At 35.1% G+C, this 21,865-nt stretch overlaps 1 protein-coding gene across 4 annotated transcripts in view; it reads left to right on the top strand.

Annotated features, from left to right (window-relative positions):
- The window catches only part of Plp (Pericentrin-like protein), a 73,835-nt gene that overhangs the window by 25,376 nt on the left and 26,594 nt on the right, over nt 1-21,865 (top strand). For 3 of the 4 annotated variants that reach the window (XM_089633614.1, XM_089633623.1, XM_089633606.1), the window contains exons 7-8: nt 19,626-19,765; nt 21,374-21,535. In XM_089633614.1, coding sequence (XP_089489740.1) covers nt 19,626-19,765; nt 21,374-21,535 — 302 coding nt within the window. Of the gene's footprint in view, nt 1-8,980; nt 9,404-19,625; nt 19,766-21,373; nt 21,536-21,865 lie in introns of those variants that run through there. The other variant, XM_089633630.1, reaches the window with a different exon arrangement.

Genomic DNA, 21,865 nt, shown 5'->3' with positions numbered 1-21,865 from the left:
GCGTAAATTTAATAAAAAAACACATCCCCAGAAATGAACATAATAAAAGTAATAAATATCAAAACGACTTCATATTTACAGGCATAGAGATTTATGGTAGTAACGGTTCGCAATATCTAATTTTTGTTTTTATTTATACCCACATTATTGGGGTAAAAAGGTCATTTCGCAATAATGAATCGATATTTTCGGTGATTCGATCTTTTGCAGACATATTCACCGTATCGATTTTTTTGCCAACGCTAATCCGCGGTGAAGTGTACAAGGGCAATTCGGTTTATTTTGCTCCCCTCCCGGAATCATCTGACGCACACGCGGTGCAATGTGAAATTATTAGGGTTGCCACCAATAATCAACAAAACATGAAAGGAGGACACATAACTTGAATGAAAAACAACTATTTATCAACCATGGCCTTTTAAACGGGAATAAATAATATCAATGTCATACATTTTTTTAAACATAAGAAAACTGCCCCAGCAACAATCTTTAAACTCACCCACTACCTGAAATAAAACTTGCAATTATATTGCTGTCAAATATTTATTAATGAAAAGGTTCTTTTCACATTGCCATTGTGGCCAAATATGCAAAATGAATTTGTTTTATAAAAAACATTTAATGAAATAGCAAGTTTCAAAAAATGCTCTCTCGTATTTTCAATATGTATCGCAGAAATTCTTCTGCGGTACATATTGAAAATACGAGTACGAAACCACAGTATACCTACTTACTACAAAACCTAACTATAAAAACTGAAAACTTGGTTTCGGTAATGCCATAATCATATTATTTATTAGTGTCACGAAGCTATTTCTCGTACACGGGCGAATCTGTCTACCTGAAGTTTTATCTTATTTCGAAATCTTTCTAGTACAGATAATCAATTTTATTGGCCTATTAGCCCAATCAATGAAGGTTTTGTGTCGGAACTAATTCCCCGGAAGCTGAATTTTTCACAGATGTTAGAAGACCTTTAGACATGTATTTTTACAAAAGTCCCCGACTTTCCCCCTTGTGCTTCCTTCCCCACCCCCTCTTGAATATATTTTTCAAAGCTTTTCGGAATACGCTAATATCTCCTCTTTGGTTTTATTAAATCAGATAATTTATTTTTTGTTTAGTTTTTAATTAGTTGTTCTAAAAAATTGTGTAATTTCATTTTTGCGAGAAAAGCTATACAATCTGTACAATTTATTAGTAAAATAAAAATATCAGTTTTTAAAATAGTATTTCAGAATATATTTGCACATAACTTTTTTCTGAGCCTGTTAACGAAAAAAAATAAATCAACAAAACTTGTAGACAATATTTTTATCTATAAAATAATGTGTATAATTATTATTTTTAATTTATAATAAGGCACGTAGGCTGTTAATAAAGAGCACCGCGCGGCGGCTCCAACTCGCAGCGGTTCGCGGCGCAGCGAGAAATTACAAAAACCTAAGGAAAGTAATGATTAATTCATGTGTTTTTTTGATTATTTTAGAAAATTTATCTAACGTTGAAAAGTTTTATCCTTATTTTTCCCATGAGGGGGGGGTATATATATATATATATATTTTCCCCTGCCCAATGAAGCGCTTTCATTATCCACCAACCGCCGTGCCTTCGTCTGGCTAAACAGTCATATTATGTTGTCATATTTAAATAAAGTTATGTGAAATAAACCAAAAATACCAACGACATCGTGGGACTACCCTTTCACCACATTAAAATATTGCAGACCCTATGTTATGGCGAAGTTCTAAAAAATCTTTTGTGGAAATTCTCACTTGATTTATTATGTGCACCTATCAACAATAAAATACTGAAATAACAAATCACTTAAAATAGTGCATAGATCGATAATGATTTACTTTCAAACAAACTTCTTAAAATATACCTTAAAAAATATTATAATGACAAAACGGTTTGTAAATTATATTATATACTTATCAATATTATCTATGACAAAATTAGGCAAATATTCAAATAATTTTCTAGTCAAGAGAGTCTTCCATTTCTTCGTCATACTGGGGTGTGTTCAGACATGATAATCCGTTACGGTTGTAGGACATGGCAGAGCAGGTAAATCCAGATTTTTTGGAGCCACAGTAATTTCCACATCCAGACTTGCAGGAACAGGACACCAGAGAAAGAAGGTCATCAGGAGCAAAAGGTTTCAAAAATTTCTTCTTTCCACCATTTTCATTTACATTTTCATACCTCTCAAATAAACTCTCAACAAATGTTGATGACACGATTCTGAAGTCGGTGGTAGCTTTGCCAAGTCAAATTTAGATTTAAAAGCTGATTTTATCGTTAGTCTGGTAAACTTATATTATCGAGCTTCGTTTCAATTAGAGTAGCTACCAAAACCATACATGGCGAGTGCGATTTTTTCTTCATTTTGCAACAAGTTCTCTTCAGTTGCATTTTTTTCCAGAAATGCCTCAGTTGCGCGTTTTGCTTCGGGATTGTTTTTCATCATGTCAACAGCTTTTATCTTTCCTAATCCATATAAAGATGAGGTCGTATCACAGCCCATAATGGCATGGGTAAATAGCATGTGTTTTCGAATATCTTTATGCAAAATTATAGGTTTCTCTTTGATGTAGAAATTTCTTGAAGGGGCCTTTCCACCAACATCTTTACAGAAAAAAATTTCCTTCGGGAGCAAGACTTACAAGTAATACCAAAATATCACTTTCCGTGCCAACAACAATCACTTTTGAGAAGATGTTGAGTTGTTCGATGCCGGTTAGTACAATTTCAATATCGGCATCACCTGCGGCCGTGACAGTTTTCAAACCAAAATTCATGACACATTGATTCAATCATTATTTTTGTTGTTATTCTTATTAGATAAGAAAGCTTCCTTCTTAGTCAAACAACGTGTAGTGAAGTTTAATTCAATATCGCACGATGAGTTGTTAGCCGACCTTCGTCTTTGTTCTTCATATTTTACAGTTGGTTCTTCAGGGTATCCATCGATAACGACAATAGAATGTTTGCCAAATTTAGTATGGACGAAACGTGAATATGATTTAATGATGTCTCGGTAAATAGTTTCAGTTTGCCAAACAACAGAGTGTAGGAGGTATCCCCCATCGATGACTATTGCAGCGTTTTCCAAATCAACTTCGTCATGAATACTTTCGCTGAATACTTTCGCCATACATGATTTTGTTCCTTTACGAAGGGAGACTTCTTCAAAAATAGAAGGGGTCTTGAAGCCAATTCATATCCTAAGTGGGTCTAAGGCTTGCTAGGACTATCAATAATGCACAGTATTCTGTTAAATAGCTGCTGGGGGTTTACTGCAACTTGTCTTGTCCTAACCTTTTCTTTTCAGTCGTATATCTCCAAAATTACATCCTTTCATTTTTTGCATAGCTGCCAGGCCCATCTCATAAGCGTTATCACAATTGACACTTTTATCTGAAACGAACCCTGAAGATAAAGACACCAGCTCCCCTGAGAGCTTGGTGAACGGGCGTGCTGTCTTAGCCATGATGTATATTTTCCTATATCTAGCTCATCCCTTTTCTTCCGTGATTCGCGCAGCTCAACATGCTGTTCTGTAAAATGAAATTCTATACCGATGAATTTTTCAATGCTCTCTTGCACTTTCACGCAGTAAATGGTTCCAAGTTTCCACTTTGACAAAGCGCTGTCTGTGATTCCGCGCCCATGTGTCAAACCTCCTACTAACTTCATTGGTCGCATGAGACACTGCTCGATGATCATGTCCGTCCACGTACCGGACCAATATCTGTCGCTTTTTCTTATTCTTATTCTCGTACCCATTTTCGGTGAATAGTTTATATATTTTTTTAGTTATTCTTGATTCGAGTTGCAACATACTTTGAACGTACATATGTGCTGATTTTGAGTATGGTAAATGTCCTGCCGCGTGAAAAAATGGAAGCATATCAACAATAGTATTTAGATGCATTTTCCGATTCCCGGACTTCTCTTCAAATATAAATCTAAACGTGAGTTCGATGCAATGTAGAAACAAAAACAACAACTTGGCAGTCCTATTCGATGATTCCTTAATCCCGTCTTCACTTGCTTCAGTATATGGAATCGTCCCTTTTAGATTCTCATCATTATTAACCTCCTCCATATCTTTTTCCACGTAACTAAAGCTTGATACATATTTTCTATTTGTCTTAATTTCCCATCAAAATCTTGGTATTTTTCTCTAATTACGTGGACAAGAGACGATGCTGTTAAAGTGTAGGCTCTGTTTGCCCGAGAATATTCATGTCCCTGGAGCATGTGGGTTACTGTTGACGACGCGTAAACTAATTCCCATAAATTTTCCACATACTTTTATTTAAATAATAAGTTACAAACAATCATACAACATAATATAACTGTTTAGCCAGACGAAGGCACGGCGGTTGGTGGATAATGAAAGCGCTTCATTGGGCAGGGGAAAATATATATATACCCCCCCTCCCCACCGAACTAAAACTGGTAAATAACAATAAAACTCTTCAACGTTAGATGAATTTGTTAAAATAATTAAGCAAACACATGAATTAATCATTACTTTCCTTAGGTTTTTGTAATTTTTCGCTGCGCCGCGAACCGCTGCGCGTTCGAGCCGCCGCGCGCCGTGCTCTTTATTAACAGCCTACGTGCCTTATTATAAATTAAAAACAATAATTATTTACATTATTTTATAGATAAAAATATTGTCTACAAGTTTTGTTGTTTTATTTTTTTTCGTTAACAGGCTCAGAAAAAAGTTATGTGCAAATATATTCTGAAATACTATTTTAAAAACTGATATTTTTATTTTACTAATAAATTGTACAGATTGTATAGCTTTTCTCGCAAAAATGAAATTACACAATTTTTTAGAACAACTAATTAAAAACTAAACAAAAAATAAATTATCTGATTTAATAAAACCTTTACTAATAAATTGTAGAGATTTTATAGCTTTTTTCGCAAAAATGAAAGAATACAATTTTTTAGAACAACTAATTATAAACTAAACGAAAAATAAATTATCTGACTTAATAAAACCATAGAGGAGATATTAGCGTATTCCAAAAGGCTTTGAAAAATATATTCAAGAGGGGGTGGGGAAGGAAGCACAAGGGGGAAAGTCGGGGACTTTTGTAAAAATACTTGTCTAAAGGTCTTCTAACATCTATGAAAAATTCAGCTTCCGGGGAATTAGTTCCGACATTGGGTCTTTTTTTCCCTTCATTGACTGGGCTATATCTAGGTCTTAGGAGTCTAAAGATCTTAACATGTAAATTAACGACTCAGTTTTCTTTCAAATCGGTTTAGATCACATTTTAATTTATCTAAATCTATCTGTTCGTTGTTCACTGGCTCTAAATAGTATAAAATAAATACGCTATCCGCGTCAGTCTGTTTGTGCGCTTAGTTTTTCTAAGCGTAGCAACGGATTCTAAGCAATGGTGATGTTACAAGCATTGCAAATTATATTTAATTGGATATTTTAACCCTGGTTACAAACCTTATTGTACTTATCGCAAACCTTTGTCGATTCGGCTACACGTTAAAAAACAGTGACAAAATGCATACAACTGACCAGTTATTGCGAAGAGTGTTTATATCATATGTTATTTGGTTTTTAATTAAGGAATCTGCAATAACGTAACACATGTTTATTGAAATATGTTAATTTAAATTATATTGTTAATAAAATTTTGGGAAAAATCTGTACCCTTCATATGAAAAAATAGTATAAAATAAAACCGCTATCCGCGTCTGTCTGTTTGTGCGCTTAGTTTTTCCGATTTTAATAGGGTTTTCACTATCATTTAGAGAATTTCTTCCATATAATACACACATATTACACTTATAGAAAGTAGAGAAAAGTCGATGTTTTGTAATCAAGTCGTAAAAAATATGTTCGTTCGCTTAAATTGATAACGCTGGCTAAACGATACATCAAAATAATGTACTACGGAATTGTATATCTTAAAAAGGCCTACAGAAAAGTCAGTGATGGTATATGTCTATCTCCTAAGCATAACCCCCTAGCAACGCCGGGTACAAGTTGGCTAGCTAGTTATTGAATAATTTGAAACGGAGAACGAAGGAGGATTGTTTAAAATAAAAAGTGGGTGTGTCAAGCCTACGCAAGACAGAAGTGAAACTTCTAGTTTCAGCTGATGCTTGGCGTGGCGCAGTTCGCTGGTGTCTGAGAGAGAGGAAAGAAGAGAAGAGAGAGAACGTTCGTGAGCGGCTCCCCCACCTCAACAAGGTTTCACTTCAAAAATGCCACAGCCGAGAATCGAACCTCGCTTAACTGATTGAAAGCCAACCACGCTGAGCACCAACTGTAAGCAAAGCCGCATAAATTGATTATATTATGTAGGTTCTGAAAATATGAGAGCTTGTTATGTTTTATAATGTTACCTACATCACACCCAAAATATAATATATTTTTAAAAATAATGTACAATGTACAGAAATAGAATCCCACACAAGATCGCGTAGTGCGCTCTAGCGAACGGATATTTTATCAGAGGGAGATAGTTTTAATTTTTTTTTCTGTAAATTATTACATATTATCAAAATAAATAAATTAATTAAATAAATGTAATACAATTATCATAATATACGGATTAGATAATAATTTTAATCCAACACAATAACGCAAAGCGCGCTCTAGCGGAGTAATGTTTTATCACAGTGAGATAAGTGTTTTTATTATTTTGCAATATTATTTTCTTTTAAAAAATGTTCTGACCTACTAAAAAATAAGATATTGAATGAAAAAGGCGTTAAAAACAAAAAAATAATGTGCGATGGCCGAGAATCGAACTCGGATCAACTGCTTGGAAGGCAACTATGCTGACCATTACACCACCAACGCCAGTTGTCGGGATGAGCTAAGAAGCATTTATATGTTACTTCAAAACTTTGACTAGATCAAATGAACTTTAATCGGTGGTGGGGGTACCCGCATTTTCGTTTCGGTCATGAGTCGGTTTTACTCCGGTCCTCGAAATTGCATGACGCGCGTAAAGAAGTTTCACTTCAAAAATGGATATTACTTTTGGATAACTTCTTCTGGCAACCCTGTCCGTAATTATGTGTGTCTCCAGTGCGCGGTGATCAATGCGCAGTGCACCCGTTTCCAGTGCCGAGCGCTTCCCAGTCTGCCCAGAATGCCCAGTCTTCCCACTTCCCACGACAGATATAAGATATAAATAAACCGCAGAGGCAGAGGGGCGAACCGCTCAGATATTCCAACCATTCATTCCATGGTGACCTTATCGCCGTATCCGATTTGGAAAAGGGACATTATGTAAACTGCGATAAATAGATTATTTTGTATTGCAGTCCTATCACCACCGTTAGCTTACGGTCGCCTTCTAATTACAGCGATAGACTTGTTGATTTTTCCCTATACAGTGAGAGCTCGATTATCCGGCGCTCGGTAGATCGACACGCTCAGTAATGGGATGTTTTATCACTTCCAGTTGGGCCAAAGATAACATTGCAACATCGAATACTAATACCTACATTACTTGCAATAACAATAAGACATGCCGGAAATAAACGTCTGAATCTGTTTTTTTATAGTTTGGTTCTGCACTAAAAAGTGGCCCCAAACATCACATTCAGTCTGCTAATTCAAGTAAACTACAAATGATTTATCTATAAATTCTATGCGGGTAGTTAGGCAAATGTAAAAGGTCTCCAGTGACAAAAATCCTCAAACTGTAATCTCTTGTAATTCTACGAAATACATGTCTGTAATTGGTGCAGTTTGAAAACTAGTGGAAGGCATTTTTGAACGTTTTGCCTAAAATTCCAGTTAAGTACGCATTTCAAATTATAGAACTAAAAAGTTTACGGTCTAAGAATTTGTTCTTTGGAGACCTTATACATTTTCTTCTACCTGTATAGAATTTTCTAGATAAATCGTTCGCAATACTCACAAATTGATAATTTTTGAGTGCTGAATTGTGTTTTTCTGCATAATTCTAATAATCTAATACTTGCAGTAATCGGCCGTCCGGCTATTTTTCTTGGCATCAGATTATCGAGCTCATACTGTATTTGCAACTATCAAACTTTCAGCAAACAAGCAGCAACCATAAATTCTGCACGATACTTATTTTTGTTTATTTACACGCTAAACCTTTCTTGAAATCGTTGAACTTATATCTTATCTGACAAACAGATAATCTATTTGTTTTGTTATAGTAAAAACTTTCTAACGATTATCTCTGACGTCATGCAATTTTTACAACTTTTTCTGTCGGTAATTTATAGATAAATACAATTATTTTCAGCGTCCAAAGTGCAGTCATTATGAAATATATAAATTTAAAAAAATCAGACATTAAGGACGGGTTGTTTCGGAGAATCTGAACAATTCATCAAATTTCAACGTTCATTTTCAAGTTCTGTGAAAGACTTATTCAAGTTCTGTTTTTATATCATTGTAGGCTAGTTGCTTGACAAAACTGAAATAAAAACAGAACTTGAAAAAATCTCTCACAGAACTTGAAAATGAACATTGAAATTTGATGAATTGTTCAGATTCTCCGAAACAACCCGTCCTAAGTATCATATGGGAAGCAAGAATGCATTAAAATAAGCTAGTAAACAACAAAATACATTGTTTAATTCATTTCATAATCCCTGTCCATTCTAAATTCCTATATTGGTTCTAGATTACCCTGTGTACCGACCGATTGAACTCCGTAATGAGCTAATGATATATATATATATATATAGGTATAGAGGTACCCACCGCGCCGAGGTTTGAGAAGTCCCGCCGGGTGCGTATTGTTTATAAAATTATTACAACGTGCTGTCTGCCAGACAACACAGGACCGTCCTGCAGTCAGTATAGTGTACGTGTTTAAGAGACCCGCGACACGCGCTACATCCTTTCAATAAAATCGCATCATCGTTTTGTCACTGAAAACTTTCTTCAACGTGATTACTGATTACGATTACCGATAACAACTTCTAATAACACACGCTCTTGCTTACTGTGCCGTGATCTACGCCGGGACTTGCCGTGTTATTTTATTCCATTACTTGTGTCTCCGACCAACAGTGGCCAGCGGGCGGTTAATAATAGCGCCCTGTTTTGTGTTTTTATTTAATTAAACGCGACTCAATACAAAATAATAATCTAACTGAACCAACAGAATTGATTCAGTGAAGTGAATAATACAGTTTCATCAATCGGATTACTATACAGAGTGATGTTTTATAACATGATAGACTGTGAACAAGTTATAGTATTAAGTTCTAGACTAGATAAGTGAATATTAAGTGTTGGTGTTGCTCCAGTATCACGACGTGTGAATGGAGATATACATTTTTGAACTTTGGCTTCCCTCGATAAAATTAATTTATCTGGTCGGTGATGGCGGTGAAGAATATGTTCGTGGTACGTTTTGTGTGTTTGTATTCGTTCCGTTGTTTGTTTTAATATCGAAAGGCGGGAGATTTTGTATGTATGTCAGTTGTTTATTTATGCTATGTTGTGTTATATAGGAGGCGGGTGTCCCCATTTTTAAAATGCTCGAAGGTCGGCATAAATAGAAATTCACGAACAAACTATTTATTCGACGTTTCACCATCCATTGTATTTTTCCTTTGCGGATTTTTACGTTGTTTATCCACGATTTTATGAATGGAACGCAACAGTGCACGTACGAGGATGTTAAACAAATTAAATTTTATTAATCTTTCACTTCCTGAAAGTTGATTATTTCATTTACTGACTGAATATCTACTTTCATAGCCTACCCACGAAGTCCACTGTCCACCGTATGGGTGGTATGGGTCGGATGAATTTATTAATGAGTACATTCGTTGATTTTTTCCAGTGCTGTAGATCTACTTACACGTTTTAAATTTTATGTATAAATATATACTTTTTTAGTTAAATCGTACATTATATTATTTAAATTGAAGAAAGCTCCAGTTACAGTATCGGCGACCGTTGAATTTTGTTGTGCTTGAGAGCTAAGATTGATACGAATGGATTTATTGACATTTTTGTAGCGGAATAAGTAAAATTTTTCATGAAAATATTGAAAAACCTATCTGGAATATCATACCAGCTTCGCCATAAAGACCGAATTCCGCTGCACGCTTATTAATACGTAAAAAAATAAAAAATCACTCTTCGTTTAGACTTAATTACTACACGAAACAACTATTTATGTTAGGGGAGATGGTAAGATGCATTAAATTGACGTTTTTTTTCAACCAAAGTTATGTTTGAAGATTAGGAATTACACATAAATTATTTAAATAACCCAAACTCAGAATCTAATAACATATTCCCTGCACGTTTTTCTATCTCCCCCTATTTTAATTTCATCTTAATTACAACTATTCAAGAATAGAGATTACCAGAGATTATTATTAACAGAGAATACATTTTATTAGAACAAGAACCTACATTAAATTTAAGAATAGTTGTTTCCAGTAGTAATTAAGTTGACATCAAGTGTTATTAAAAAATTGCGTGCGTGCAGCGAAATTTGGGATTTTTACAAAACCTTTTATGTAAACACAACATTTAGAAAAAAACGGCTACAACTATACATTATATAAATAACTTTTTTTCTCGTTTAGCTTTCTACCACGAAAAGCACCCTCCGCCAGTGTTTAAACTGCAACTCGTTCTAAGCAGATAACTAATATACGTATATGGAATCACCTAACAACAGGATGATAAATAGTATGCATAGTCCTAGAAAAAACCCTATGATAAATTAGTATACATAGTCCTAGATAAAGCCCTATGATAAATTAGTATACATAGTCCTAGGTAAAGCCCTGTGTTAAATTAGTATACATGGTTCTAGATAAAGCCCTATGACAAATTAGTATACATAGTCCTAGAGAAAGCCCTATGATATTTTTTACAATTATTTATTACACTTTTCAAATGAATTTGTTTTCATAACGAACAAAAGACATCGGGTGCTTATTTTTGTACGTTTGGCAAAATACTCTTCGCATATCGTGGATTGCTTTAGTTTCAACATAGTGTCGCCTAGTTAGCCACTGTGATATTCTGCATTTGTAGGGGATAACAGCACCCTTCCGTACGTCACAGTTCAGATGGGGGCGGAAGTCGTGCGAAATGTCATAGGGTGGGATTCTTATGAGAAACCAGAGGGTTGGAATGCTATAGTTTTTGTTTGAACTCTGCAGGGATCGAAAACTATCTATTGATTTTGTATGATTTGAATCGTCGGAAAAAAATCATATTAAATGTCAGTTGGCTGGGATTCTTATATAAACCGGTGGGCTGGGATCAGTGGCCCGCAATCCATAAAGACTGAAAATTTGTTAACCTTAAAAAAATATATTTTTTAAATATCCGTCACGGGACGCCTGGCAGATGTCAAACATCGAAATTGATTTTTATTGAAGGAAGTGAAAATGAAAGTAAACAAGTCTTTGTATTTTGACAATAAAACAATTGTTTTATTATTAATATTAATAAAATTAATAAAACTACAACATTCTTTTAAATTAAATGAAAAATGCTTAAATTATCTTACAATAGGATTTTCAATGACTTAGTATTTCTATATAAAATTCTAAAAGATGCATTTTATATTCCAGAATTGCTAGCATTGACAAGCTTTAGGATTCCACCATGTAATACTTAGTCGGGATTTATTTCAATGCACACATTATGGGATTAACTACCGTATGTAGTCCTCACTGCCCGGTAACTCATGGGGGGAAATAATTATACCGTGACAGATAAAAACATTTTTTTTAAAGAAAAGCGCTATCTTTTGGACGTAAAAGCAACACACGCTGTTGTTTCTTTCTCTGCATACAGATTGACCCATAGCAACGCGTCGCGGGGTACTCCTAGTTAATAAATAAATACATTATTAAAATATGTTTTTAGATTCTCACGGCTAAAAGCATTTTTGTTGTTTGTTTTTGGGGTGTTATGCCGTGTTGCGCTAACTCCTTCTTTAGCCGACGTTTCGGACAGCGTTGCAGTGTCCATCATCAGGGCAGATCCGGTAGATCCGAATATGTGATCTTCGGATCTACCGGATCTGCCCTGATGATGGACACTGCAACGCTGTCCGAAACGTCGGCTAAAGAAGGAGTTAGCGCAACACGGCATAACACCACAAAAACAAACAACAAAAATGATTAAAATATATTACAAATTAAAAATTCGTCACCATTTAGAATAGATCCATTTCCAATTTTAGTGAGAATAGAAGCTAAAATGTAATCCAAAAATATATTTCTTCCATGAATTTGATAATGAACTTGTACGCCCGTATTCTGTTGGCCACAACAATCAACGGAAGATGATAATCAAATATCTTATGTTCAAATATCTTATGTTCAAATATTTAATGTACAATTATTCATACCCAAACTTTAAAAACAAAAACATATAGCAATATGCGTCACTGGTCGGGATTTTATTGATATTGCTGGAATACTGCAGAGATTGAAAACTATCGACTGAAATATTACGAATAATTCAGACGCGAATCAATAGTGTTGTGATTTGTCGTGGGGTTGGAATTTTTATATGAAACCAGAGGGTTTTGATGTTATTTTGATGTTAATAGTATTAATGGAACTCTGCAGGGATGGTAAACAGTCGAATGAATTATTGAACGAGGATTCTTATCACAAACCAGAGGGGTAGTCATTTTATCATTTTTTTTATATTTGCGATTCGTTAAATTCTTGTAAATGTTATGTTTCCCGGAAGAATAACCAATAATATTGTTCATTATCTTTAATTAAATAGTATAAAACAATGCCGCTAATCGCGTCTGTCTGTTTTTTTTTTTTTATATTTACTCCACACAGGAGGCCCTGAAGAAAATAATTTCCCTCAGGGCCTATGTCATCTTTGGGGATGCTGTGTGGAGGGTCTTTTTGTGGAGAGGAAGGAGTGAACATGGGTCTTGAAGAGTCCCATGTTGTAGGAGGGAGGAAACACAGAGGCCGGCAGTTCGTTCCACAGCCGAGCTGTTGAACTTAAGAACGAATCGTAGAAGCGACCCGTTCTCATGTGACAAGTGTCAACTGTGTACAAATGTTGGGCGCGCGTTTGGCGTGTATCCCGACTACGCACCGGTGCCGAAGGGATCAATGACGCTAGTTCCTCAGAGCATCTTCCATTGTAATACCGATAGAACAAGGACAGCATACCTACCTGACGCCTGTGCTCTAAAGATTGCAGTCCGTTTGTTAAGATTGGGGAATCTATCAAACGGACCGCCCGTTTCTGCACAGAGTCAAGGGTTTTTTTCAGGTATTTAGGGGCTCCAGACCAGAGATGGCTGCCAAATTCGACCGTAGGGCGCACTTGCGATTTGTACAGGGTGAGCAGTTGTGTACTATTAAAGTATCTGCGGGCCCTGTACAGTACGCCCAGCTTCTGAGAGGCCAACTTTACTCTGGCTTCGATGGAGCCCCCGTACCTGAGCTGGTCACTTATAGTTACACCAAGCATATCAATGGAAGGCCTGTTCGGAAGATTGCTTCCGTTGAAGGAGACTAGATTATGATTTGGATCCCTTTTAGACGTAATCAGACAGGATTGGGTCTTTGAAACATTAAATTCGACGAGATTATTTTTACCCCAGGAGGAAATACTCTCGAGATAACCGTCCATTCTCTGCTTCAAAGCCCTCCGAGCCGTTGGAGTTTGTGTGCCCTTTGGGGGCTTATCAAACAAAAAGCTATCATGAACTGTACTGTCATCCGCGTAACAATGAATCGGTGCACATGTCAAAAGGTCATTGATGTGCAACAAAAACAAAGTCGGAGACAGAACCGATCCCTGTGGGACGCCAGCATTTATGGAGTGCGAGGAAGAGGTGAAACCGTCAGCAACCGCCTGAATCGACCTATCCCTTAAAAAGTTAGCAATCCACGTACACAGGGATGCGGGAAGTCCGTAAGAATGCAATTTGTTGACAAGTCCTCGGTGCCAGACCCGGTCAAAGGCCTTGAATATGTCTAGTGCGACCGTTTGGGTCTCACCGTGACGTTCCAGGCACCGCCCCCAAACATGCGTCACATACGCGAGAAGATCACCGCACGAGCGGTTCCGCCGGAATCCGTATTGACGGTCGTTGATAATTTTGTTCTTCTCGAGGTATGTGAGCAGTTTGTCGTTGATCACACGTTCCATCACTTTGGACAGAACTGATGTGATCGCTGTGGGGCGGTAGTTGGCCGGGTTGGAGCGGTCACCTTTCTTGGGAATAGGGTGAATTACCGCTTTTTTCCAACCAGAGGGCACAGTGCCACACTTCAGGGACATTTTGAAGAGCTTTGTCAAAACCGGAACTATTTCCGCAGCACACCTCTGCAATACCAGGGCAGGTATTCCATCAGGTCCACTAGCTTTGTTAACATCGAGCCCCCGTATGACGTGGAGTACATCCCGATGCCGGATCCTCAGCTTTTTCATATAGAAGCCGCAGTGAGGAACCGACGGCGGAACAGCACCCCCGTCGTCGAGGGTCGAGTTTTCCGCAAACATTTTCCCTAATAAGTTAGCCTTTTCGGTGGCGGTGTTTGCTAGTGAGCCGTCAGGTCTGGTAAGAGGTGGCAAACTGGGTTTGCAAAAATTTCGACCTATTGAGCCCGCAAGCGACCAGAATGCTCTGCTGCCATGCGGGCAGGCAGCCAGCTTTTTGCTGGTCTGTTTGTGCGCTTAGTTCTTCTAAACTACGTAACCGATTTTGATAAGGTTTTCACTATCATTTAGAGAATTTCTTTCGGAAACTTCTTATATATAATACTTGCAAATTATATTTATAGGAAGTAGAAAAAAGTCGATGTTTTATAATCAAGTCGTAAAAAAATATTTTCGGCGCTTACATTTTTAACGTTGGCATAATGTACTACGGAATTGTATATCTTAAGGTGAAGCATAATGCTAAATCACTATTTTGATTAATCTTTATAACGAATTGGTGTATATTATGAATACCAAAACATAAGCTTTAGATAAATTGAAGGTTTTCCTATCGTTTCGCTTGAGTAGAATACAAATAAAAAAACAAATTACTCAATAAAAAATATAAATGTAAACTACTAAAAAAAATACCTTTTCAATAGAAATGTATGAAGGCGTAAAGGAAACAACTTTAAAAAAAACAGTATTAAAGCTAAGATTATCTGCGACAGTTTCACTTGATTAACTTTTTTGCTTTCTTATAAAATTATTTACATAATAAATAAAAACCAGTTTTGTGCTTGAAATCGAACGTTTCTAGACTGCGTTTGTCGAGCGATTTTAATGCCTATTACCTACAATATAAGGTATACCAAGAATATACACATTTTGGCTTGTAGCTTCCTCTTAAAAAGGTCTCACAACCTCAAAACTTTACCCCAAACCATTTATAATTCCTCGAGCAACACCGGGTTCACATTATCTAGTCATTCCATAGGTATTTTATTTATTTATCACATTCACGATTCAATTTTTAAAGTGAATTTAAAAAATACCATAATCTAATAAAATAAAGCATTGGTATTTTACTTGCGTAATTTAGTTCGGAAAATTGATAGACAGGTTGCTGTGATTTTGATCGCTTTTGAACTTGTTGTTTGTCTTAAGTATGCTTAGATTTATTTTTATATAAATACAGGTATATTATTAAAATCTATTAGCAAACATTGATTCTTAACTAACCCTAGACTCCCATTAGAATTTTACAAAAAAATACATTTCTGGCAAATTTCGTCTGACAACTAATTCGGCGGAAACCGCCCTTCCTTTCACCGGTTTCTCGTTCAAGTTCATAATATACCCAAGTTTTTTTTCTTGTTTAGTTTTCGAGTGTAAAATGTCTCGAATAGCTCGCACGTGGCGTCTAGCAATCTCCACGAGTGTAAAAGGCGATTTCAGGTACCCACAGCAGCTTTCGTTATTTCATTTTACCATCTAAAAGTAGACTGAGATTGGGAGGGTCGCCCAAAATCCTTGAAAATTGTGTTTCGTTTCCCTACTTTTTGGCAACTACATCTTATTTTCTCAGTCATTGCTTCTTCTGAGTTTAATATTTTTTTATTTATCGAGACGCATGGTCGTCGTACTTTCTTATGAATCACTTCGATACTTTCAATTCGTAGTTCATTGATTTTGAGTTTTCGGAAGAGCCTCGCTTGTCTCAATAAGGCATGGGGTTCTATCCACAGATCCAACGTTTTGATGGTAAACAATCGGTGGCGTACATTATATTAAAAATAAATTTCGGATAATCCCTAATCACTTCACGCTAATCTATGTTTTAACCCTTCTGTTTACCACAATCGTGTTGATGCTAAGCAACAGGCAGTTTACAATATGATTGTATTAGCCTTTACTTCACACTAATCTATAGTTACGAAAAACCACCGTGTTTATGCTATGCAACAAGCAATCACCATATCTATTGATTTAATATTTTATTCTAATGGTAAGTATAATACACGACTTCTTCAAATTACCTGTAGAGCTTTATATTATCGTGCTTTACTGTTTTACGTATAATACACGACTTTTTCAAATTAGGTACCTGTAGAGCTCCATATTATCATGCTTTACTGTTTTACGTATAATTTACGACTTTTTCAAATCAAGTACCTGTAGAGCTCCATATTATCATGCTTTACTGTTTTAAGTATAATACACGACTTTTTCAAATCAGGTACCTGTAGAGCTCCATATTATCATGCTTTACTGTTTTACGTATAATACACGACTTTTTCAAATCAGGTACCTGTATAGCCCCATATTATCATGCTTTACTGTTTTACGTATAATACACGACTTTTTCAAAACAGGTACCTGTAGAGCTCCATATTATCATGCCTTACTGTTTTAAGTATAATACACGACTTTTTCAAATCAGGTACCTGGAGAGCTCCATATTATCATGCTTTACTGTTTTACGTATAATACACGACTTTTTCAAATTAGGTACCTGTAGAGCTCCATATTATCATGCTTTACTGTTTTACGTATAATACACGACTTTTTCAAATCAGGTACCTGTAGAGCTCCATATTATCATGCCTTACTGTTTTACGTATAATACATGACTTTTTCAAATCAGGTACCTGTAGAGCTCCATATTATCATGCCCTACTGTTTTACGTATAATACACGACTTTTTCAAATTAGGTACCTGTAGAGCTCCATATTATCATGCTTTACTGTTTTACGTATAATACACGACTTTTTCAAATTAGGTACCTGTAGAGCTCCATATTATCATGCTTTACTGTTTTACGTATAATACACGACTTTTTCAAATCAGGTACCTGTAGAGCTCCATATTATCATGCCCTACTGTTTTACGTATAATACACGACTTTTTCAAATCAGGTACCTGTCTATGAAAATTATTAAACATTACATAAATACTAATAATAATAATTCGATTTTTCGCATAACGCCGTTTTTGTGAAAAATAACCTCGGGCGCGCTGTGAAAATAAGGGAAATTCTAATAATACACGGAGAAAAATTAGTGTTGATAATTTATTAAGAAGAATCTCTTAAAATTATTAGTAATTAGATTAACAGGGTTCCTTATAAACTATTAGTAAATGACGCATATATTATCACGATGTCGGAACACGTGTTCATGAAGATCCTAATATTTTCGCATTTCGTCATTATATATTATTATCAAGCAAATGCACGTGCATCGTGTTCCGATATATTATGAATTTACTAAAAGTTTATCAGGAAACGGTCTGCAGTCCCGTTTTTAACCGGATAACCAATAATTTGAAGAAATTCGCAATATTCATTATTCTAGACGTGTAACGTCGAATAATTTTGGTGTGAAGTAAGTTTCATGACAATTTTCAGTAATTTCATTTCGTATATTCAGAAAATATATCTTACTTTTTGTTTGGAAAGATGCCTCTGATCATGACTTATTTGGATAAAAATTCCATAGCTTGATATTATTTTTATTCATGTAACTAATGTGACTAGTTGTTTTTCGGTTTAATTTCTAACATTGCGATTTGTTGTGTATACACTATAAATCACCTCTGATCATATTTATAAGATTTTCGTGAGTTGTAGAATATTTATCCTGATACAAAATTGTTTTTATCGATGATTTGAATGCTGTCAAATCCGTGTTTAGTAGTGATGAGCATGATCATGTTTGGACCTGGAAAAATCGATTCGTGTTTCGAATTATTTTTCGCTCTTTTCGCAATCGCATTTTTATTTCCCTACAAGGTTTGTTTCCTTTAAAAAAATGTTTCGAATGAAATAAATGTCAAACTGAATTATTAGATGAAGGTTGAAAAAAATGAACTCTTTCGTGGTTGTGCCAAAATATAAAAATATGTATCAAAATTATTCGCCTCTTTGAATTTGATTGAAAAGTGTTGTTTGAACAGTAGTCTATCAACACTCTTGCATTATACATTTTGATGAATACGGAATTATCTAACAGTAAATTTTAAATTTCATCGCTGGGGTAAATCCAGAGAGGAGAATCAAGTAATTATAGTGCCAAGTCAAAGCGGGAAATAGGAATGGTGAATGTTATTATTGTGTTTATGATTTAGTGATGTTCATAGTAAGTCGTAAAACTATAATAATTTTAGATAATAATGCCGGGTTCAACAGTCCAGTAAATAGCGTATTATTTTGTAAATGTTGCTTTCTGGATTGCTTTGAATTCAGGAATGATGTGATTAGTATATTTTGTTCCACCATAGTTTTTGTAGATAATGCTGTTGGGTTTAACAATCAACAGTCCAGTAAATGGTATATTGTTTTGAATAATGATTCTTTCTGGTTTGCCCTAAATCCAATGATGAATAGTTTTTGTTCCGGCCTAATTATTGTAGATAATGCTACTGGGTTCGTAAATACCATTCTATTTTGAAAATATTGCTTTCTGGATTGCATTAAAATCAAAAATGATATTATTGTGATAAGTAGTTTTGTTCTATCTAATCATTATTTTGGATAATGTCGCCGGGTTCAACACTGAACAGTCGGGATATTATGTTGCTTTCTGGATTGCTTTAAATGCAGGGATGATGTTGTGATGAGTATATTTTGTTCCGTCTAAATATTATTGTGGATAATGATATCGTATTCAACAGATCAGTAACTATTTAAAAAATTAACTATTTATTTTGACAGTATTTCATTTAAAACGTTGCTTTTTGTATTTCTCTTTGAACTTAGGAATGATGATGTGATGAGTATTTTCTCATTTCCTGAGTCTGAAAATTATTTGGGTACAGGACTCTTATAATTAAAACTGCAATTAGTAGTTTTAGTTTTTTGTTTGGCTCCGTGGCTGTATTGAAATTCTCACGATTTCATTGTGCTTGACCCTAAACCCAATAGCTTTCCTTTTTTTGCCCTATTTGGCCAATCACATATACGGTCTATGTGTTCTGTTAGGTTAGGAGAAGGGCAATCATAATACAACTGCTCAAAAACTTTTTTTCGACTGTATTTTGTAGTACATAGGTAAGCTATTTTTAAAATGGTTCTGAGTTGCACTAAATCCAGGTATGATGAGTTTAAAAAAAATTATTTCGCCATCTCATTTCCTGATTCTGAATGTTCTTTGTGTTTAATTTGAGTGTTTTTTGCAGTTGTCCGCAGTCCAGAGTGAAAACTCGAAACAGTTGGCACTTATAACTGACAAGTACAAAGTGGAGTCGGACAAATGGAAGCAGAAGCGGAACGAAGCTTTTGACAAAAATAGAAAACTGGAGGAGACAATCAAAGAGAGGTGAGTTTGGGTCACTAACCATAAGGTCACAAGTCCCTGAGCTTTTCTCTTCGTCCCTCTTTTTAATGCGAATACCGCACAATTAAACCGCTCCCCACTGTCCAGAGCCAGTGTGACTATGGCCTTCACAATTAGGGTATATTGTGAGGCTGAAGGAAGTGGGGAAGGGAAGTAGATGTGGAGGAGGAAGGTTGGGAAGTACCTGGCTATATAGATATGTTCTCCAAACACTGCTAAAGCCATTTGGATTCTGATTGGTAGTCTTTCACCAGGGCGATATTGAGGGTTTCTTCCACTCTGTCATAGGCATATGTCTGGGATAAATAATTATGTTGGGTTTTTTTTCACAGAAATTTCATTTTTTAAATGTATCTCAATCCAGAGAAGAAGATATTCTCTTATTGCCTTTGTAGAAGACCATCATACAGAATTGTAACATAAGTTAGCAACTAGATCTGAATAACCAGGCACTCCCCCATCTCCTTCCCCTTCTTTCAGCCTCACAGCATTCCCCAGATTGGTAATGCCATGTTCCTGCTGGATGCAAACTCTAAGCAGTAAAAACGCAATATCACATAAAAAAATTAATTGTACTCAATTACTTCTTGCATTTTGCAACAATAATTTATTGCTAATGAGTAGAGAAATTATTATTTATTGATTACTGTCTCTTTAAGTTCAGGGTCACTCTTTACTTTGAAAGACCCCCCACACAGCTTTCAAAAAAGAAACCAACTCTGGCATTTTAAGTAAGAAATTGATATTTTTAATTTGTCACTAAGTTTGTTTGTATTTTATTGCATCTTAGGTGAATGAGACCATATTATGAGTCCTACACTGATTATTTATAATTAAAACCATTTACGAAGTTGAAAAAGTGTGGATTATCTGTATAGTAATATATTTATATCATAATATCTTTGATATTTTTTGAAAAATAGTTTTATTTCCAAAGTGATTTTTAAAATATTTTTTGTTAATTGTTCGTATTAATAATAACAATAAGAATTTATACTAGAATTGAAAATTGTATTAAAAACACACTTGTTTTTAATTTTCTTTACAAGTAAAGATTACAATTTCATATTAAAAAGTATTTTATTTGATTATTTCCTGATTTATCCTTCGCTTACATTATTCTCTAAACTTATTTTTTCATTATTATTTTGATAATTTTTATTTGATTTCACAATTAGTTTAACGGTAATTGAATTGTTTTAAATTAAAAAAAAATAGTTAATCCTTTCTCCTCTTCAAATAATAATCCAATAGAGCTTTAAATTGGTTTATATTAGTAGCATTGATGACATATTATAATATATATTTTATTTTAGAAGATTAACGAAGACATACAAGTATCACCCTGGTGAAAGACCTCCATTAAGAAATATTGCTTGAAATGACTTATATTGTTTTTGGTGATAAGATCTGAATAGCTAGGTACTTCCCCGCCTTCCTCTTCCCTATCTCCTTCTTCGAACACTACCTTTGGCCTCACAACATATCCCAATTGGGTATGCCATAATCCCACTGGTTCCAGACGGTTGGGAATAGTGGAATTCTTTTGCAGTATTCACATTAAAAAAAAATTTCTCTTCTATGTTCCAGGGATGGCTTGAAGCACATGACCGTAACGCTGCAGAAGGTTCTATCACAACTGGTGGAATACTTCAACTTGTGTGAGGACGAGTTGAACAACACTTTCGTCGGAGAGTTGCTGAGGCAAATTATCAATGCTGACGATAACTTTGATAACACTATCATCTTGAGGTCAGTGATTCAAATAACATGGGATCATTTTAATTATGTGCACTTTACTTGTAATAAACAACACTTAATAAAATTTAATAATAAAATACAGTCTTGTGCTAATAAATTACGTAAACATTGCATATTTTTACATTCTTATCCCTTTATGAATGTAAATGCAGAAAAGCTAAAATACCACAACTCTAATATGCATAATATGTATAAATATACAGTGAAACCTCTTTCTATTATTTTTGAAGGGACCTATTGAAAAAAAAGATCAATGCAGAAAAACAATGGATGTAGAAATGTAGAAAAAAATTACACTCATAGAAAAGTCTTGTCACTTGG

The sequence above is a fragment of the Hesperophylax consimilis genome, chromosome 1 (genome assembly GCF_061612785.1).
Source record: "Hesperophylax consimilis isolate HC1 chromosome 1, BYU_Hcon_1.0, whole genome shotgun sequence".
In the NCBI taxonomy this organism is placed as follows: Eukaryota; Metazoa; Arthropoda; class Insecta; order Trichoptera; family Limnephilidae; genus Hesperophylax; species Hesperophylax consimilis.
This window is presented reverse-complemented; position numbering and strand designations above follow the sequence as displayed.